Genomic DNA, 15,055 nt, shown 5'->3' on the forward strand with positions numbered 1-15,055 from the left:
TGTCCTGCTGAAACCCCAACAGTCAGACCCACACTCTACTGCTATGCCAACAGCCCAGCTTCACTGCTTCATGATTAATCTCTGCAGAGATGCCAAACTGGTAAAAACTCCAGGTACACCTGTTTTCAGGCTGAAAAAAAAAACCTCTGGGTATTCTTGGAATATGGGTGACAGCCTCCCTTAGACCCCCTCGTACTTCTGAAAGCCCAGGAAACCACACCCACATGCCACACTGGCTGCCACGTAAAATGATCCATCCAGTTCTGCAGATCCTAGAATTCCTAGAGCACTCAGCCACACATTTTTAATTCCACAATACTAAACGTCCCAGTAGGAGCACATCAAATTAGTAGGGAAAGTAGCATACATGCCAAGTAAGCTCAATAAACAAAAAAGTAACACAGAAGACTTAAAGAACAACGAACAGCTTAGTAAACCTTCAAAGGCTTAACAGCCCCATGGTGAGATAAAACAATTTTCACAAATTTTCTTTTACTAAAGTTTTTTTTTAATAATCCCATTAGCCACTTTGTTGTAAAAAGTAAGTAAAGTAAAGGCCCTCCCGTTGATCATCGATTTGCTCCAGCCAGCCCAGTAACGTCTCCATTGGAGACTTTGTTGTTACTGTGTTTGGCATATCGAATACATCACAGGTAGCTTGCCAGGCTCTGCCGTGCGGGCGAGATACTCTCGGTAGCTTGCCAGGCTCTCCAAGAGGGGTGGAGGAATTGAACCAGGGTTGGCCAGGCCGGCTGCGTGCAAGGCAAACGCCCTACCGCTGTGCTATCGCTCCAGCCACTTTGTTGTAGCACACAATATAAAATAAATTATTTTGTGCTTGGTAAGGGAGCAGGTCTGGGTGGTGAAACTGGGAACAACGGTGGAAGGAAAGTCACACTGGTGGTGGGATTGGAGTTGGAACACTGAATGCCACTAACTGTATTATGAACAGCATTATAAACCACTGTGTTTGAAGAAAGTAAAAAATAAAAAAAAAAAAGGAAAACATCACATTAGTGGTATCAACAATTTCACTCCCCTAGCATAAAAGGAGTACTTTGGCAAGGATTTGAAAACCACAAGGATTTGGAATGTGCATGGCTAGCAGTTAGACTTAGCTTTATCTAGGTATCACTGTTTCAAATTTGACACAGCCTGGGGCTTCTCAAAAAACTTTCTTGATTATTACATCATCTTCTTAATGATCTAGAAATTTGGGAGGGATTTACAGCACATTTAGGAATCTCAGATATAAAAGCCAAAATTTCAGAGCTTTCTCATTTACATTATAAACTTCTGTAGATAAAGTTGATAATTTCTTTGGGGAGGGATTTAAGATTTCCCTAGCTAGCCACCTTACCAGAAACCTCTGCCGACCTGAAAAATTATGTTCTTCTTTGCCTCTTTGCTCCGGGTCAAGAATATGGTGAGAAGTTTTAAATGAGTGAATACATGCCAATTTCTAAGATTATCAAGCACAGCGGGTAGGGCGTTCGCCTTACAAGCGGCCAACATGGCCGACCCAAGTTCGATTCCTCCGCCCCTCTCGGAGAGCCCGGCAAGCTACCGAGAGTATTCGATATGCCAGACACAGTAACAACAAAGTCTCCAATGGAGACATTACTGGGCCCGCTCGAGCAAATCGACGATCAACGGGAGGGCCTTTACCTTTACCTTTACCTTTATCATTGGACACTCAGGTGTCCTGTGTTTGCCATTATTTTTGTGACCCATTACTAGTATGTTTAAGAACTTTGGCTAGCTTAAATTTTTTTCCCTCAATCATACCTCCATTCTTCTAGTGTTGATGTTAGAATTAGAAAGCAAAAAGAGGGGCTGGAGAGATAGCACAGCAGGTAGGGCTTTTGCCTTGCACACAGCTGACCCAGGTTCGATTCCCAGCATCCCATATGATCCCCTGAGCACTGCCAGGAGTGATTCCTGAGTGCAGAGCCAGGAGTAACCCCTGTGTATTGCCAGGTGTGATCCAGAAAGAAAAAAAAAAGGAAAAAAGAGTGAAATGGCCCGGTTGTCCCCAAACTTCCGTTCTTAGATGTGCTCTTTACAAGTTGAATTGAAATCAGAAGCATCTCTGTAATGACAAAGGAAGTTGATTTCCATGGGAGAGACTGTGGCATATTTATTTTGGGGGGCCACATCTGGCTGTGCTCAAGGATCGCTCCTGGTGGGGCTTAGGGGATCACATGTGGTGCCAGAGATCAAACCCAGATCAGCGACATGCAAAGCAAGTGCCATACCCTCTATACTATCACTCTGGTCCATCTATGGCACTTTGGTAAGGAAGCTATGACACCACTACTCTCTGGACTAGTGCAGGATTAGCGACTGAAAGCTGAGTACTAAAGATCTTCCTGGCGGAAACTAAGCCCTTAGCATACACATTTCTTTTTGTTTTGTTTCATTTGGGGGTTACATCTGGTAGTGCTCAGGGATTACTCTTGGCTCTGTGTTTAGGGATCACTATTTCTAGGGCTCAGAGGACCAGACAGAGTGCCGAGGACTGAAGCTGAGTCACCTGCATGCAAGGCAAGAACCCAGCCTGCTGTACTCTTTCCCTGGCCCGGAATTTCTTTTTTTTTGGGGGGGGGTCATACCTGGTGATGCACAGGGATTACTCCTGGCTCTGCACTCAGGAATTACTCCTGGCAGTGCTCAGGGGACCATATGGGATGCTGGGAATTGAACCCGGGTTGGCCACGTGCACACCCTCCCCGCTGTGCTATCACTCCAGCCCCCAGCTCTGAATTTCTTGTTAAGCAGTATTTCAAGTAACTATCAAATCAATACTAACGGCCAGATGTTATTATTTCTACCTCAAAGGCATGACAACGGGGACACTGAGAGGTTAAATTTTTTTTCCTGGCCACTTATTGTGGACGGGGGTGCCAGGAATCAAGCTCAGGTTATATGATTCCAGAAGCCATGGCTCTGGTCATGAAACCACCACGTCCTTTCCTGAACTGTCACTACCCATATAAGTTTGGATTTTCCTTAAATGAGCTTAAAGTGATCTTCCGGCTAAGAGAAAATAATCCAGCAACGTATTATCAACATTTAAACTGATTAGAGCAGTCAAAAGAGTGTAGACACATTTAGGGTACTTCTTCCTCAGGATAAGGTAAGGATCACCCACTAAACCCTCTTCTCTGTTGCAACATGGAGCCAGACTGTTGCAATAACATTGAAATAACAAAAGGTTGTTCTAACTGAGCGGGAGGACTTGAGAGATGACTCAGTGCTTTGCAAGTGTGACGCTGTGAGTTTGATCCCTGGCAGCGAGATTGGTTGGGGTGGCTCTGATTTCCAAGACTCCTTAGGCCACAAAAGAATGTTCCATCTGGGGCTGGAGCAATAGCACAGCGGGTAGGGCGTTTGCCTTGCACGTAGCCAACCTGGGTTCGATTCCCAGCATCCCATATGATCCTTCGAGCACTGCCAGGAGTAATTCCTGAGTACATGAGCCAGGAATAACTCTTGTGCATTGCCGGGTGTGACCCAAAAAAGCAAAAAAAAAAAAAAAGAATGCTCCATCTTTCGTACAAGGCCAGCTTCATGCAAGGAGCACAACTAAAGCATGTGACCCCTGGAGAGCACTGAAAGGAAAAGAGCTGTAGGAGCACACTGGCCAGGAGTGCTACTCCTAGTAAACATGCGTGTGAGCACCACAGTGATTGCTGGTGAGCACGAGAACCAGAATGTGTGTGACTGGCACAACTAAATGAGTGTGACCTTCATTGAGCATCACAACCGAGTGTGTGTGCCACTCTCAGTCACTAAAACAACAGCAACAAAGGCAAGGGGGACTGGTAAAAAAAGTTACTCTAGCTAGCAAGACTCTGGATGGTTGTGATTTGTATGCATAAAGCATATTTTACAAGAGAACACGTTATATGCTGATGCTAGTTAGATGAAATTCTCTCCTTGTAATTTGTCTGACTTTTCCATGCACAAAGTGTGGTTTGGGTCCATCCTTTAAGTGTTGTGTGTAAAACATTGTTAAGATCCAGGGGCTGGTGAGATAGTGTATAGTGGGCAGTATGCTTGCCTTTATGGAACTGGTCTGGATTTGATCCCTGGCACGCCACATGTTCTCCCAAGCTCTGCCAGGATTAATTCCTTAGCACACAGACAGGAGTAAAACCTGAGAACAACTGGGTGTGCCCCCCCACCCCCACAAAGAGACATTGCTAAGACCTCTTTTCCATGCAAGCAAGGCTGTTTGATTTACAGAGAATCAAAGAAAAATGGTAAAAGCTGCATGAGTAGTACAGCAAATGACCCAGAAAGTTTTCTCCATTAAACAAACATTTTGGTCAAAGACTAAAGCAATAATCCCACTGCAGAATGGATAATAACAAAAGGAATGATTGTCAGATATCAAAGAGAATACTGTGGTGAATCTGAGGTTTCCAAGAATAAAGAAAAAAAATATGTTTCACTCCCAAATATGATTCAAGTTGACTGGCTGAAGAAAACAATTTTCTTGGCATGAGAAATATTTGGGTTGTTGTGGGACTTATAATTTGAAAGCACTGGGTTACAATATAGAAAGCCAGGACTGCAAAAGCTCACAGTTCCATGAGTAAGAATGCTGCTTTCTCTTGCATATTACTCCCACACTGTGCTCCCTAGGGGATTCAGAGATACAGAAGGTGCCCCCAACTTTGCTCTGTACAGTTCTGGGTGCCTAAGGTGGGCGAGATGCCTAATAACTTAAAACGTTTTTCCTCATAGGCAGAACGCTCCATGGCATTGAAGCTAAAAGAATCTTTAAGGATGAAATACCACTGATCAAGCAAGTGGAAGCAAAGATAAACAAATGGGACTGCATTAAGCTAAAAAGATTCTGCACCTCAAAAGAAACAGTGACCAAGATACAGGGACAGTCCATGGAATGGGAAAAATTATTTACCCAATACCCATCAGATAAGGGGTTAATATCCAAGATCTACAAAGCACTGGTAGAACTTTATAAGAAAAATATCTTCCAATTCCATCAGCAAATGGTGACAACAAATGAACAGAAACTTCTTCAAAGAAGAAATACACATGGCCCAAAGGCACATGAAAATGTTCTACATCACTAATCATCAGGGGGGTGCAAATCAAAATAACAGAGATATCATCTCACACCACAGAGCCTGGCATACATCCAAAAGAATAAGAACAACCAGTGCTAGTGTGGGTGTTGGGAGAAAGGGACTCTCATTCTATTGTTGGTGGGAATGCTGACTGGTCCAGCCTTTTTGGAATACAATACGGACATTCCTCAAACAACTAGAAATTGAGCTCCCATTTGACCTAGCAATATCCCTTCTGGGAATATACCCTAGGGGTACAAAACCACACTGCAGAAACAACATCTGCACTTGTTTGTTCATTGCAGCACTGTCCACAGTAGCCAGCATCTAGAAACAACCCACGTACCCACGAACAGAAGACTGGCTAAAGAAACTAGGGTACATCGACACAATGGAAAACTATGCAGCTGTTAGAAAAAATAAAGTCATAAAATCCACTTATAAACGGATGGACATAGAGAGTGTCATGCTGAGTGAAATGAGTCAGGAGAGGGACAGACATGGAATGACTGCAATCATTTGTGGGATATAAAAAATGACATAGTGTGAGATAGTAGAAACAAGAGCCAGGACAAATGACCCATGGTAAGAAGACTGCCTCAAGGGCTGAGGAAGTGAGCAGTTGGGATAGAGAAAGGACCACTATGACAATAATGGTTGGAAGCGATCACTCTGGATGGGAGATATGTGCTGAGAGTGGGTAAAGGACCAAACATGATGGCCTCTCAGTATCTGTATTGCAAACAAAATGAGAGAGAGAGAGTATGAGAGAGAGGGAGAGACAAAAAGTGCCTGCCATACAGGCTGTGGGGGCCGGCAGGAGGGATACAGGGGATATTGGTGGTGGGAAATGCACACTGGGAAGGAAGGGTGTTGGAATATTATATGACTGAAACCCAATCATAAAAGCTTTGTAATTGCATCTCATTGATTCAATTAAAAATTAAATTAAAACATGTTTGCCTGAGCACCTGTGGGGTAGGCAAATCATGTTTATATTGAAGGTCAGAGTAAAGAATAGCTGCCCCTTAAAGGAGAGCCCACGGAAATAATACTAGCAGCACCACAGTGAATTTGAACTTGATGGAACATTAGCTAAGTGTTCCATGGAACTCAACTTTCTCCCTCTAGCACCTTATTGGTGTCTCACAGCAAAACTATTTTAGAGGCACTTTTCTTTTTTTTTTCCTTTTTGGGTCACACCCGGTGATGCACAGGGGTTACACCTGGCTCATGCACTCAAGAATGCTCCTGACCGTGCTCGGGGAACCATATGGAATCCTGGGAATCGAACCTGGGACAGCCAGGTGCAAGGCAAGTGCCCTACCAGCTGTGCTATTGCTCCAGCTCTGAGGTACTTTTCTTAACAGCCACTCAAGCATAAACTGTCACAGACATTTAGGTGTAGAGCACTTAGCTTGGAGGAGATTCCAGGAAGCGGAAGTGGAGAAGTCACACTATGGGGTTGGAAGGGTTTAAAGCTGATTAAATGTGTCTTGATCGACACATCGTCACTGGGGCTCAGAACCACTGGTACTTCTGGGACCAATGTGGGATGCAGCTCAGAATGGCCCCGCTTGCAAGGGGAAGCTGGGGTACTCATGTGACGTGTTGTAGGAATGTTAACTTGGGGTTGTAACTAGGGGGCTGAACAACATTCTACTTTTTTTGAGGTGCTGGGAATAGAACCCAGGGTCTCATACACGCAGAGCATGTGTTCTACTATGAAGCCACATCCGTGGCTTTTGGAAGACCTTTGAGAGAAAGCAACAGGTCACCTGCAGAGTCCACTTCAGCAGGAGTAGGTACCTGTATGGGACTCTCCACCCAACTCAGTGAAATTGGGGTGATCCATGGGACTGTGGCTTGGCCTATCATACACACCCACTATCGCACTCCTGGAGCCCCATCCTGATCAAGAGAAAACTGTGTTTAGAGATGCAAAGATACTTGCTAATGGCCACAGCCAGTTGAAGCTAAGCTCAGATTTAGACCCAGGGCTTTCTGCTCCCAAGTCTGAGCTGCTGACCATTAAGCCTAAGATAAGAGCACCTGAAATCTACATCTTCCAATATGGCAGCAAGAAAGATATTGCAGCAAGAAAGATTCCTTAGGGAATGCCCTGCCACAGAGGTAGAGTGGGATGGGGGGTTAGGGGGTAGGAGCGATACTGGGACTGGTGGTGGTGGAGAATAGGCACTGGTAGAGGGATCGGTATTTGATCATTGTATAAATGAAACCCAAGCACAAAAATTTGTAAGTCTACAACTGTACCTCATGGTGTTTCACTAATAAAAATTTAAGGGAAAAAAAAAGAAAGAGCCTTCCTTCACACAGCCAACATAAAAGCTTATCAGGACTCAAGTTCCTCTGTGGTGGCCTCTCAAAGTTCCAGCATCCCTCCCTTCAACCTATGTGTACAGCCAGTAAAGTCTGGGGGAGCCAGGTGCTAAAAGGGATATTACCAGAGGATCAAGCTGTGAGACTTTACACATGGTGACACTGCATTTACCAGGGGAATAGCTGTCCTGTCATGGATTCTGAATGGTCTGCAGAGATTCCCAGAGCTCAGGCTGGTTTCTCTGTCTCATGTTCTGGGATGCATAGCAAAATCCTATAATTTTTTGATTCCCTGGAAGTCAGACACTTGCAAGCTGAATTTATGATGAGCTGGTGCCTAATTATCTATGCTGTTCTACCAGCTGTGACAAAGCCTAAGGTGTTTTTTAATTTTATTTTTTATTTTTTAATTTTTATTAGTAAAACACCATGAGGTACAGTTGTAGACTTACAAATTTTTGTGCTTGTCAGAATGCCACCCGCTTGGAGCAGAAAAGCAAATGGACTATGTGTTAAACCGCGCCAGCATGCCTGCCCGGAGGGGAAAGGGTGTTGACCCACTCGCCCGCTCCTCTCTGGAAAGAAAGATGGTGGCCGCACGGGAGCCTTGTGGACAGCAGGTTTGAGCCGGGGGTGAGGGGCGGCAGGGGCCTCATGGGAAGGGGGGTGTTCTGGGCCGTCCTTCACGCCCGACCGAGGTCACCAGCTGCCCCCCACGAGCGGCTCTCCGGCACGGCCACGACTCCAGAGCACAGAAACCAATCTCTTAACTATCTAACTTTTAATAGAAATACTTCCAGGGTCAATAAGTAAAATAGCAGAAATCCAAAACCACGTGGCCGCGATAGCGGCCACGCGATATCATTTTATTCTTAAACCCAGCTGTAGAAAGCAAATCATTTCACAATGCTGTTTCAGCATATCTGATTGGGCGGGGGGTTGTAAACTCTAAACAATAATTGTGCATCTTCTATCGAAACAATGTATCTAGTCAAAGTAGATAGACTATTAACTAGAACTCATCTGCCTCACAGGAATTGGGAGGGGTGGGAGGTGGGGTTCTATTGGGGTTCGCAGTTAAAAATAAGTATTGGTAAAGGGAAATGTGTTTGATACTTACATGACTGAGACCTAAACCCGAAAGCTCTATAACTTTTCCCACAGTGATTCAATAAAGAAATAAATTATTAAAAAAAATAAAAATAAAAAAAAAAACAAATTTTTGTGCTTGGGTTCCAGTTATACAATGATCAAGTACCCATCCCTCCACCAGTGCCCATTTTCCACCACCACGGGTCCCACTATCCCTCCCACCCCTATCCCCCATCCCACCCTGCCTCTGTGGCAGGGCATTCCCTTTTGTTCTCTCTCTCCTTTTGGGTGTTGTTGTTTGCAAAAGAGGCGTTGAATGGCAATCATGTTTGGTCTATAGTTAAGCCTAAGGTGTTGAGTCCATAATGTGGTTCCATCAGGTGAGGGGGTCTGTCTACTCTGGACTCCAGTGAGAAGAAAGCCCCCTTTTAACTTTTTTTTGAGCACTGGAGTGAGAAATTCTCCATGATCATAGTGGCAGCTGATAGTAGCAATGCCCTTGTGATGCTCTTCATGCATCTAAATGTAAGAGTCTGACACTTGAGCACTAAGGTATCCAGCAGCCAGAGAATGGGACTCAATGAACATGTGGACCCAGGCTTGATGACAGCTAGAGCCCTGCGGCAGCTTGATGTGCTCTGGGTTTGCCTTCTGGAGAACGGCAGGAGTCACAGGCCCACAAACATTGTGGCAAGGGCTGGAGAGATAGCACGGTGGGCAGAGCACTTTCCTTACACATGACCGACCTGGGATTTGATCCCTAGCCCCTTACATGGTCCCCTGGGACCCCCCTACCCACCAGCCTCAGGAATGATCCTTGAGTGCAGAGCTAGGCTGTAGGCCTACAACAAAACAAAATTAAACTAAAAACTGTTTGGGTCCTAAACCCTGAGGGTTGATGACTACCAGTCACAACCCCAGAAGCCAGCCTCTGCTGACAGACACATCCTTCCTGCATCCTTCGTCCTTAAATCTTATTTTAAGGATTTTAAAGTAGGTTGTGATCAGGGAATAGGGTGTGAAATGTAGCAAGGATTGGTGATGTGGTCCAACAGGAAGACGAGGTTGTGACCAGCCCAGTCAACATTTTTTGGTTGGATTTTTAAATTTTTTTCTTTGTGGGGCTATACCTAGTAGTGATCAGGGCTTACTCCTGGCTCTGTGCTCAAGGATCACTCCTGAAGATGGGATGTGGGGATCAAACCTGGGTCAGCTGATGCACGGCAAATGACCTACCCATTGTACTATGACTCTGCCCCCCTCAGTCAACATTTCCAGCAAAGCCAACACACATGCTCCCACATACCCAGGGAAGGAAAGATCCCCTCAAGAGAGAATACTGAACTGGGAAACACTGTGGTGCCATGACCCAAGGCTACTCACCAGAACATCGGAGTCCATTGCCTTTATATCCCTGCTTGCATCTACACTTGAAGGATCCCTGGGTATTGAGGCAATTGGCATGGTGGCTGCAGGTATGGGTCTTCACAGCACATTCATTTATATCTGGAAGCATGAACATTCCCGTGAGCAGGAAGGTGTTAACAGGGCTGGCTGAAACACTATGCATCACAGCCAGCAATCCCAACACTCTGCACCATCAACCCACTAAGCACCACCTGGATACCTGGGTCCCCATTTGGCCCGACACCTGGTGTCAGGGCAGTGTGTGTGTACAGTCCATTCCCCATCTCCAGCACCCCTCAGCAATTTTGCTTTCTGTTTATTGACCCCACTGGAATCTATAAGGTGTCTACGTGTCTTGCTTGCCTATTTCCTCCAGTGAATTGGGAACTATATGACTGTCTCAGAAGGGAAAATAGAACGCATGGGAGAGTCTGGAGGTCCTAATAAACACAGGATGAGATGAGCTAGGAGCTGCTGACATCATCTGGAATTATAGGCGATTTGTGGAGGGGCTGCCAGGAGCAGAGGTCAGGCTGGTCTGAGCTCGTCTGCTGGATTCCAACTAGGAAAGTTTGCCGGATTTCACTCAAGCACGAGGTTCATTAGCTCTTTGCTCCGCCCCACTTTCTATCCGAACTTCGGAAAATCCAGTCACACAAAACAGCCTATTGTTTTCAAGCTAGTCACAAGGAGAGCTCAGATGCTAACTTCTCCCACTTTTCAAATCACAAAAGTCTCTTTGCTTTGGCAGCTGGCCTTGTGAATTCCTACCTTGTTCGGTGCCTAAGTTCCTTTTGGAACCCAGGGACTAGGCACAGCACCGCTGGGTTACAGGGCTGCTTCTCTGCAGGAGGTGTGGGGTTCCCATTCCACAAGAAACTCGACATTTCTAAGAGGATTTGCCCAAAATTCACCAGAGGGTTCAAAACCCAGGAACAGAGGATTGCCCTAACATGATCCTGCAGGATGCATCCTGGGACGTTCTGAGGGAAGAGTTGAAAGAAATCCTCCTTCCCTCCTCCAACTGCTAGCTTTCCATGTCATGTCCACTGGTTGCTTCACAAACTACACGAACAGAAATGTATGGGAGCCCAAAGTTTCCTTCATTTAGGACAGGCCCTGGCCCGTCTTCTAATAAGACCAGTGGGGAAATGGTTCGCCAACATTCAACTTCACTTACTTCTTGAGTCTTGAAGTCCCTCCACTAACTGATAAAATAATTTGATTTCACACGGACCAGACCAATAGCAGAGTAACACCAGAACCGTATTAGAGCATGTCTCTGCAGGCAGAAAGTGAAGGGACTGGAATACTTGTGCTGTGAGCAGCCTCAAAGATGAGACATGAAAGTACAGGAGCCTTCATCGCTATACTACATTTGGCTAAGGCTCTTCCTGTTAGCAATGGGACACTGAGCTCAAGATTCAGTAGGTTGGGTCACTCTTTCTTTAATCAAATATATGTTGCTGTATTTACTATTCCCATTTAGATATGTGGTTGGCGAGAAACCAAATAATGGAAATAAAAACAAAAATTCCTATAACCCTATAACTCCTATAACTCCTAAAACCCACAGAACTGAACTCTGTCAGTTCAAAGAAAACTAACTATTTGGCCCCATTAACAGGCTAGATAGACTGAAGTTTCTGAGTTTAAATCTCGTTTGATCTGGCTTCTTATCATTCGTGACAGATCTTAGTAGACTCGATAGTAGAACACATGCTTTCCATGTATGAGATGATCGGGGTTTTATTCCTGACAGCAGAAAAAAGAATTCTTCACATGCTAGAAACTTCATAGCATTTTCTGTATTGGTTGGCAAGCACAGTAGATTGTTCAATTTATTGATGGAATTCTTATCAAGGATTCAGTAGAGAAAGCTGGTGGGTTGGGTAGGAGTGCAAAAGAGGGAAAGGAACCATTAAATCTTACCTATACAATCATACCGGCCACTAATATATTTCAGTTCAAAACCAATATGACATTTGCAGTAGTAGCTTCCAAATGTGTTCACACATCTTCGATTGTAGGGGCAGACGGATTTACCAGACGCACACTCATCGATATCTAGGATGTACAACCAGAATGTATTGGTGATAGCAAGATTTCCTTCCTTCCCCGACAGACAGTCATGCTACAGAGGTGCTGGCAGCTAAGTTCACCAAACCCTTATATTCAGGTTCTGCTCTCACTTTCAGAGGTCATATCAAATATATGTCATCTTGTGTTATCTTGAATTAAACATGTGAGTTTGGTCTGATTACAGTATTCCAGGCATTCTGAAAATATAGGTGTTGGATTAAGATTACTTGTCCGGGATCACTTTTGTGTGCATTGTCTTTTTCATACACAAAACAGAGAGCTGGGTAAAAATTTGTCATCCTTTTGGGTTAAGAATTAGCCTTCTCGAAGTATATGGCTTGTGTCAATTCTATGATCATGTTTTAGTGACTTGTGATCTGACTTTACTGGAACTAGTGTTGGAAAAAATACACCTGAATTCTGCTAATGCGATGGTGTTCTCTCCTGTATTTGTTTAAGAATTATCATTCTTGGGGGCAGAGTGATAGTACAGTGGGTAGGGCATTTTCCTTGCATGTGGCTGACCTGGGTTCAATCCCTGGCATCCCATATGGTCCCCCAAGCACTGCCAGGAGTAATTTCTGAGTACAGAGCCAGGAGTGACCCCTGAGCATCGCTGGTTGTGACCCAAAAAGCAAAACATAAAAAATAAAAGAATTGTAAAAAAAAGGAATTAGCCCTCTCATAGAAATGTACTAAACAGCAATAAACCCTTTGAATCTAATTTAATCTTTTATTACTTTTTGTTTTGTTTTGTTTGAAGTCACACCCAGGAGTGCTCGGGGGCTATTCCCTATTCAGGGGTTGCTCATGGTGGTAGTGTGGAACATGCTGGCCAGAGATCAAACATAGGGCCTTGTGCACACCAGTCATGGGTTCCAGTCCTCTGAGCTATTTTCATGGTTCCAATCTTTGATTACCTTTAGTGCAGTGTCAATTTTTTATTGGCATGGATTAAAAAAACAGTATTTCATTGGTTTAAGATCTATTTAGAGAATCTTTATAGGAGAAATTGGCGTTCCCTCCAGCACCTTGACCAGGAAATATTCCAATTGTAGTATGGAAGTAAGAATACGAAACCATGTTTGTTTATTTAAATGAAAAGGAACTCTCTTAATCTTCTGATTGGGTTTGATGTGCCATATGAATGCTATGTGCTTTTTAATGTCATGCACAAATGCAATGCAATTATGTACAGTACTCTAAGTGTATATAATTTGGTGGCTGAATACAACTGAAATGCAGATGGGAACTAAAGCACAGAAAAGTGTTGGATTAGTCATTGAGGGGACCCTATCATAGCCCCGTGGCACTTAACACTTCCATAACTGCCACATAAAACTATACATAAGACATCTGTTCTGACCCACATCTGGGATGACAGTGTCAGGAGGTCAGTTCCTTTGACCCAGAAAGAAAGCTCTCCCAGTATCCCAGACATGCAGGACATTTAACCTGCTTATTGAATTACCCTACCCATGGAGGATGCTTCCTTTTCTTGGGTTTTTCCCTATTGAGCTACTTTTCCCTAGTACCCCTCCCACATCAACTGTGTCTCAGGGCCAGCGTCTACAGGACCCACAGCTGATACATGGAGTCACAGAAAGAAGAGTGACTCCAAGTACCCTAAATTCCAAACCATCAATCTGATGAAATTTCAAGTTACAAATGAAAGCTCTATCTACTTTAAATTGACATTATTCATTACATTTTCTTATTTTCTCCAAGCTAAATCAATTAGGGAGTACTTTGTCCATACAATTTAAAGCAAGCTTGAAAGACAATGAGGGACCATGGATTAAGCTCAAAGGTAACGTAATTGCTCTGCATATGTGAGGCCCTGGGATCCATTCCCAGCACTGCAAAAGAAATAAATGAATAAAGACAACATGAAGTTGGTCACACCTGCTTAAACAACAGAGACGGTATAAATCCCTTTCAATACTCTTATACCTAAAGAAAAGTGTATATGAACTTTTTCCAGGAGAACATCAGCTAGAATTTAAAGTAAAACCCCATGCACCTCAGAACACAATTCACAGAATGACAATAAGAAGCAGGAAGATTTTCATTGCATGCAAATTGAAATTCAATGTAAATGCTCAGTATAGGACAGTAAAATGACATTTTTCCTTCTTCCACGATGGCTTAGGCCTCTTCTAGAGAACAGAGAAATGCTCTTCCAAGCATGCCAAAGTGACCCTTTTATGGAGCGTACGTGGCTAAAGACATCTTGGAAAGGGACGTAAATCTCTACTTTTTTTTTTTTTTACTTTTTGGGTCACACCCAGCGATGCTCAGCGGTTACTCTTGGCACATGCACTCAGGAATTACTCCTGGTGGTGCTCGGGGGACCATATGGGATGATGGGAATCAAACCCAGGTCAGCCGTGTGCAAAGCAAATACCCTACCCGCTGTGCTATTGCTGCAGCCGCAAATCTGTACTTTCAGAAGTTTACAATGTTGAGTTTACTGGCAGATCATGGCAAACAGAAACAGGAATTAAGTCCTGAGAGAAGGCTAGGGAGTTGGGAGGATGCTCTCATACCTGTACAAGCTCTTCCATTGGGGGCCAGGCGGAGTCCCGAGGATGGGCACAGACAACGTGGCCCTTCCTCTGTGTCTTCACAGTCATATTGGCAGTTTGTCATGGCACATGTTCTTGAACCTCAGAAGCAGACAAGAGTTAGCTTCTACCATCGAGGAGGATAAGAAATGCTTTTTGAAAAACAATACCTTAGTTCAGAGACATAGTCTGTAACATGTGTCAGGGTAGTATGGGTTAAGTTTCAGCGGCTATGACCCAGATGGACAACCCAATGAAACTGGCATGGTTGGTGTCTTGGCGACCTCTGGGTTGAATCCAACCCACAGTCTATTAGCTAATGGTGCTGAAATTGAACTGTCTCCAGGTGGAACACGGACCCCTCCAAGACATAAATGTAGCTTTCATTTCAAATCACTCCTCTATACAATTTGCTTGGACACTGGAGATAAAATACAACTTCCTAGATAGATGATGGATCTGAGC

At 44.2% G+C, this 15,055-nt stretch overlaps 1 protein-coding gene across 1 annotated transcript in view; it reads right to left on the reverse strand.

Moving 5' to 3' along the window:
* The window catches only part of EGFL6 (EGF like domain multiple 6), a 66,649-nt gene that overhangs the window by 20,844 nt on the left and 30,750 nt on the right, over positions 1–15,055 (reverse strand). The window contains exons 5-7 of the mRNA XM_056131287.1: positions 14,573–14,692; positions 11,874–12,008; positions 9,918–10,040 (exon numbers count right to left, since the gene is read on the reverse strand). Of these exons, the coding sequence (XP_055987262.1) occupies positions 9,918–10,040; positions 11,874–12,008; positions 14,573–14,692 (378 nt within the window). The remainder of the gene's footprint in view (positions 1–9,917; positions 10,041–11,873; positions 12,009–14,572; positions 14,693–15,055) is intronic.

The sequence above is a fragment of the Sorex fumeus genome, unplaced genomic scaffold (assembly GCF_029834395.1).
Source record: "Sorex fumeus unplaced genomic scaffold, SorFum_2.1 ptg000086l, whole genome shotgun sequence".
In the NCBI taxonomy this organism is placed as follows: domain Eukaryota; kingdom Metazoa; phylum Chordata; class Mammalia; order Eulipotyphla; family Soricidae; genus Sorex; species Sorex fumeus.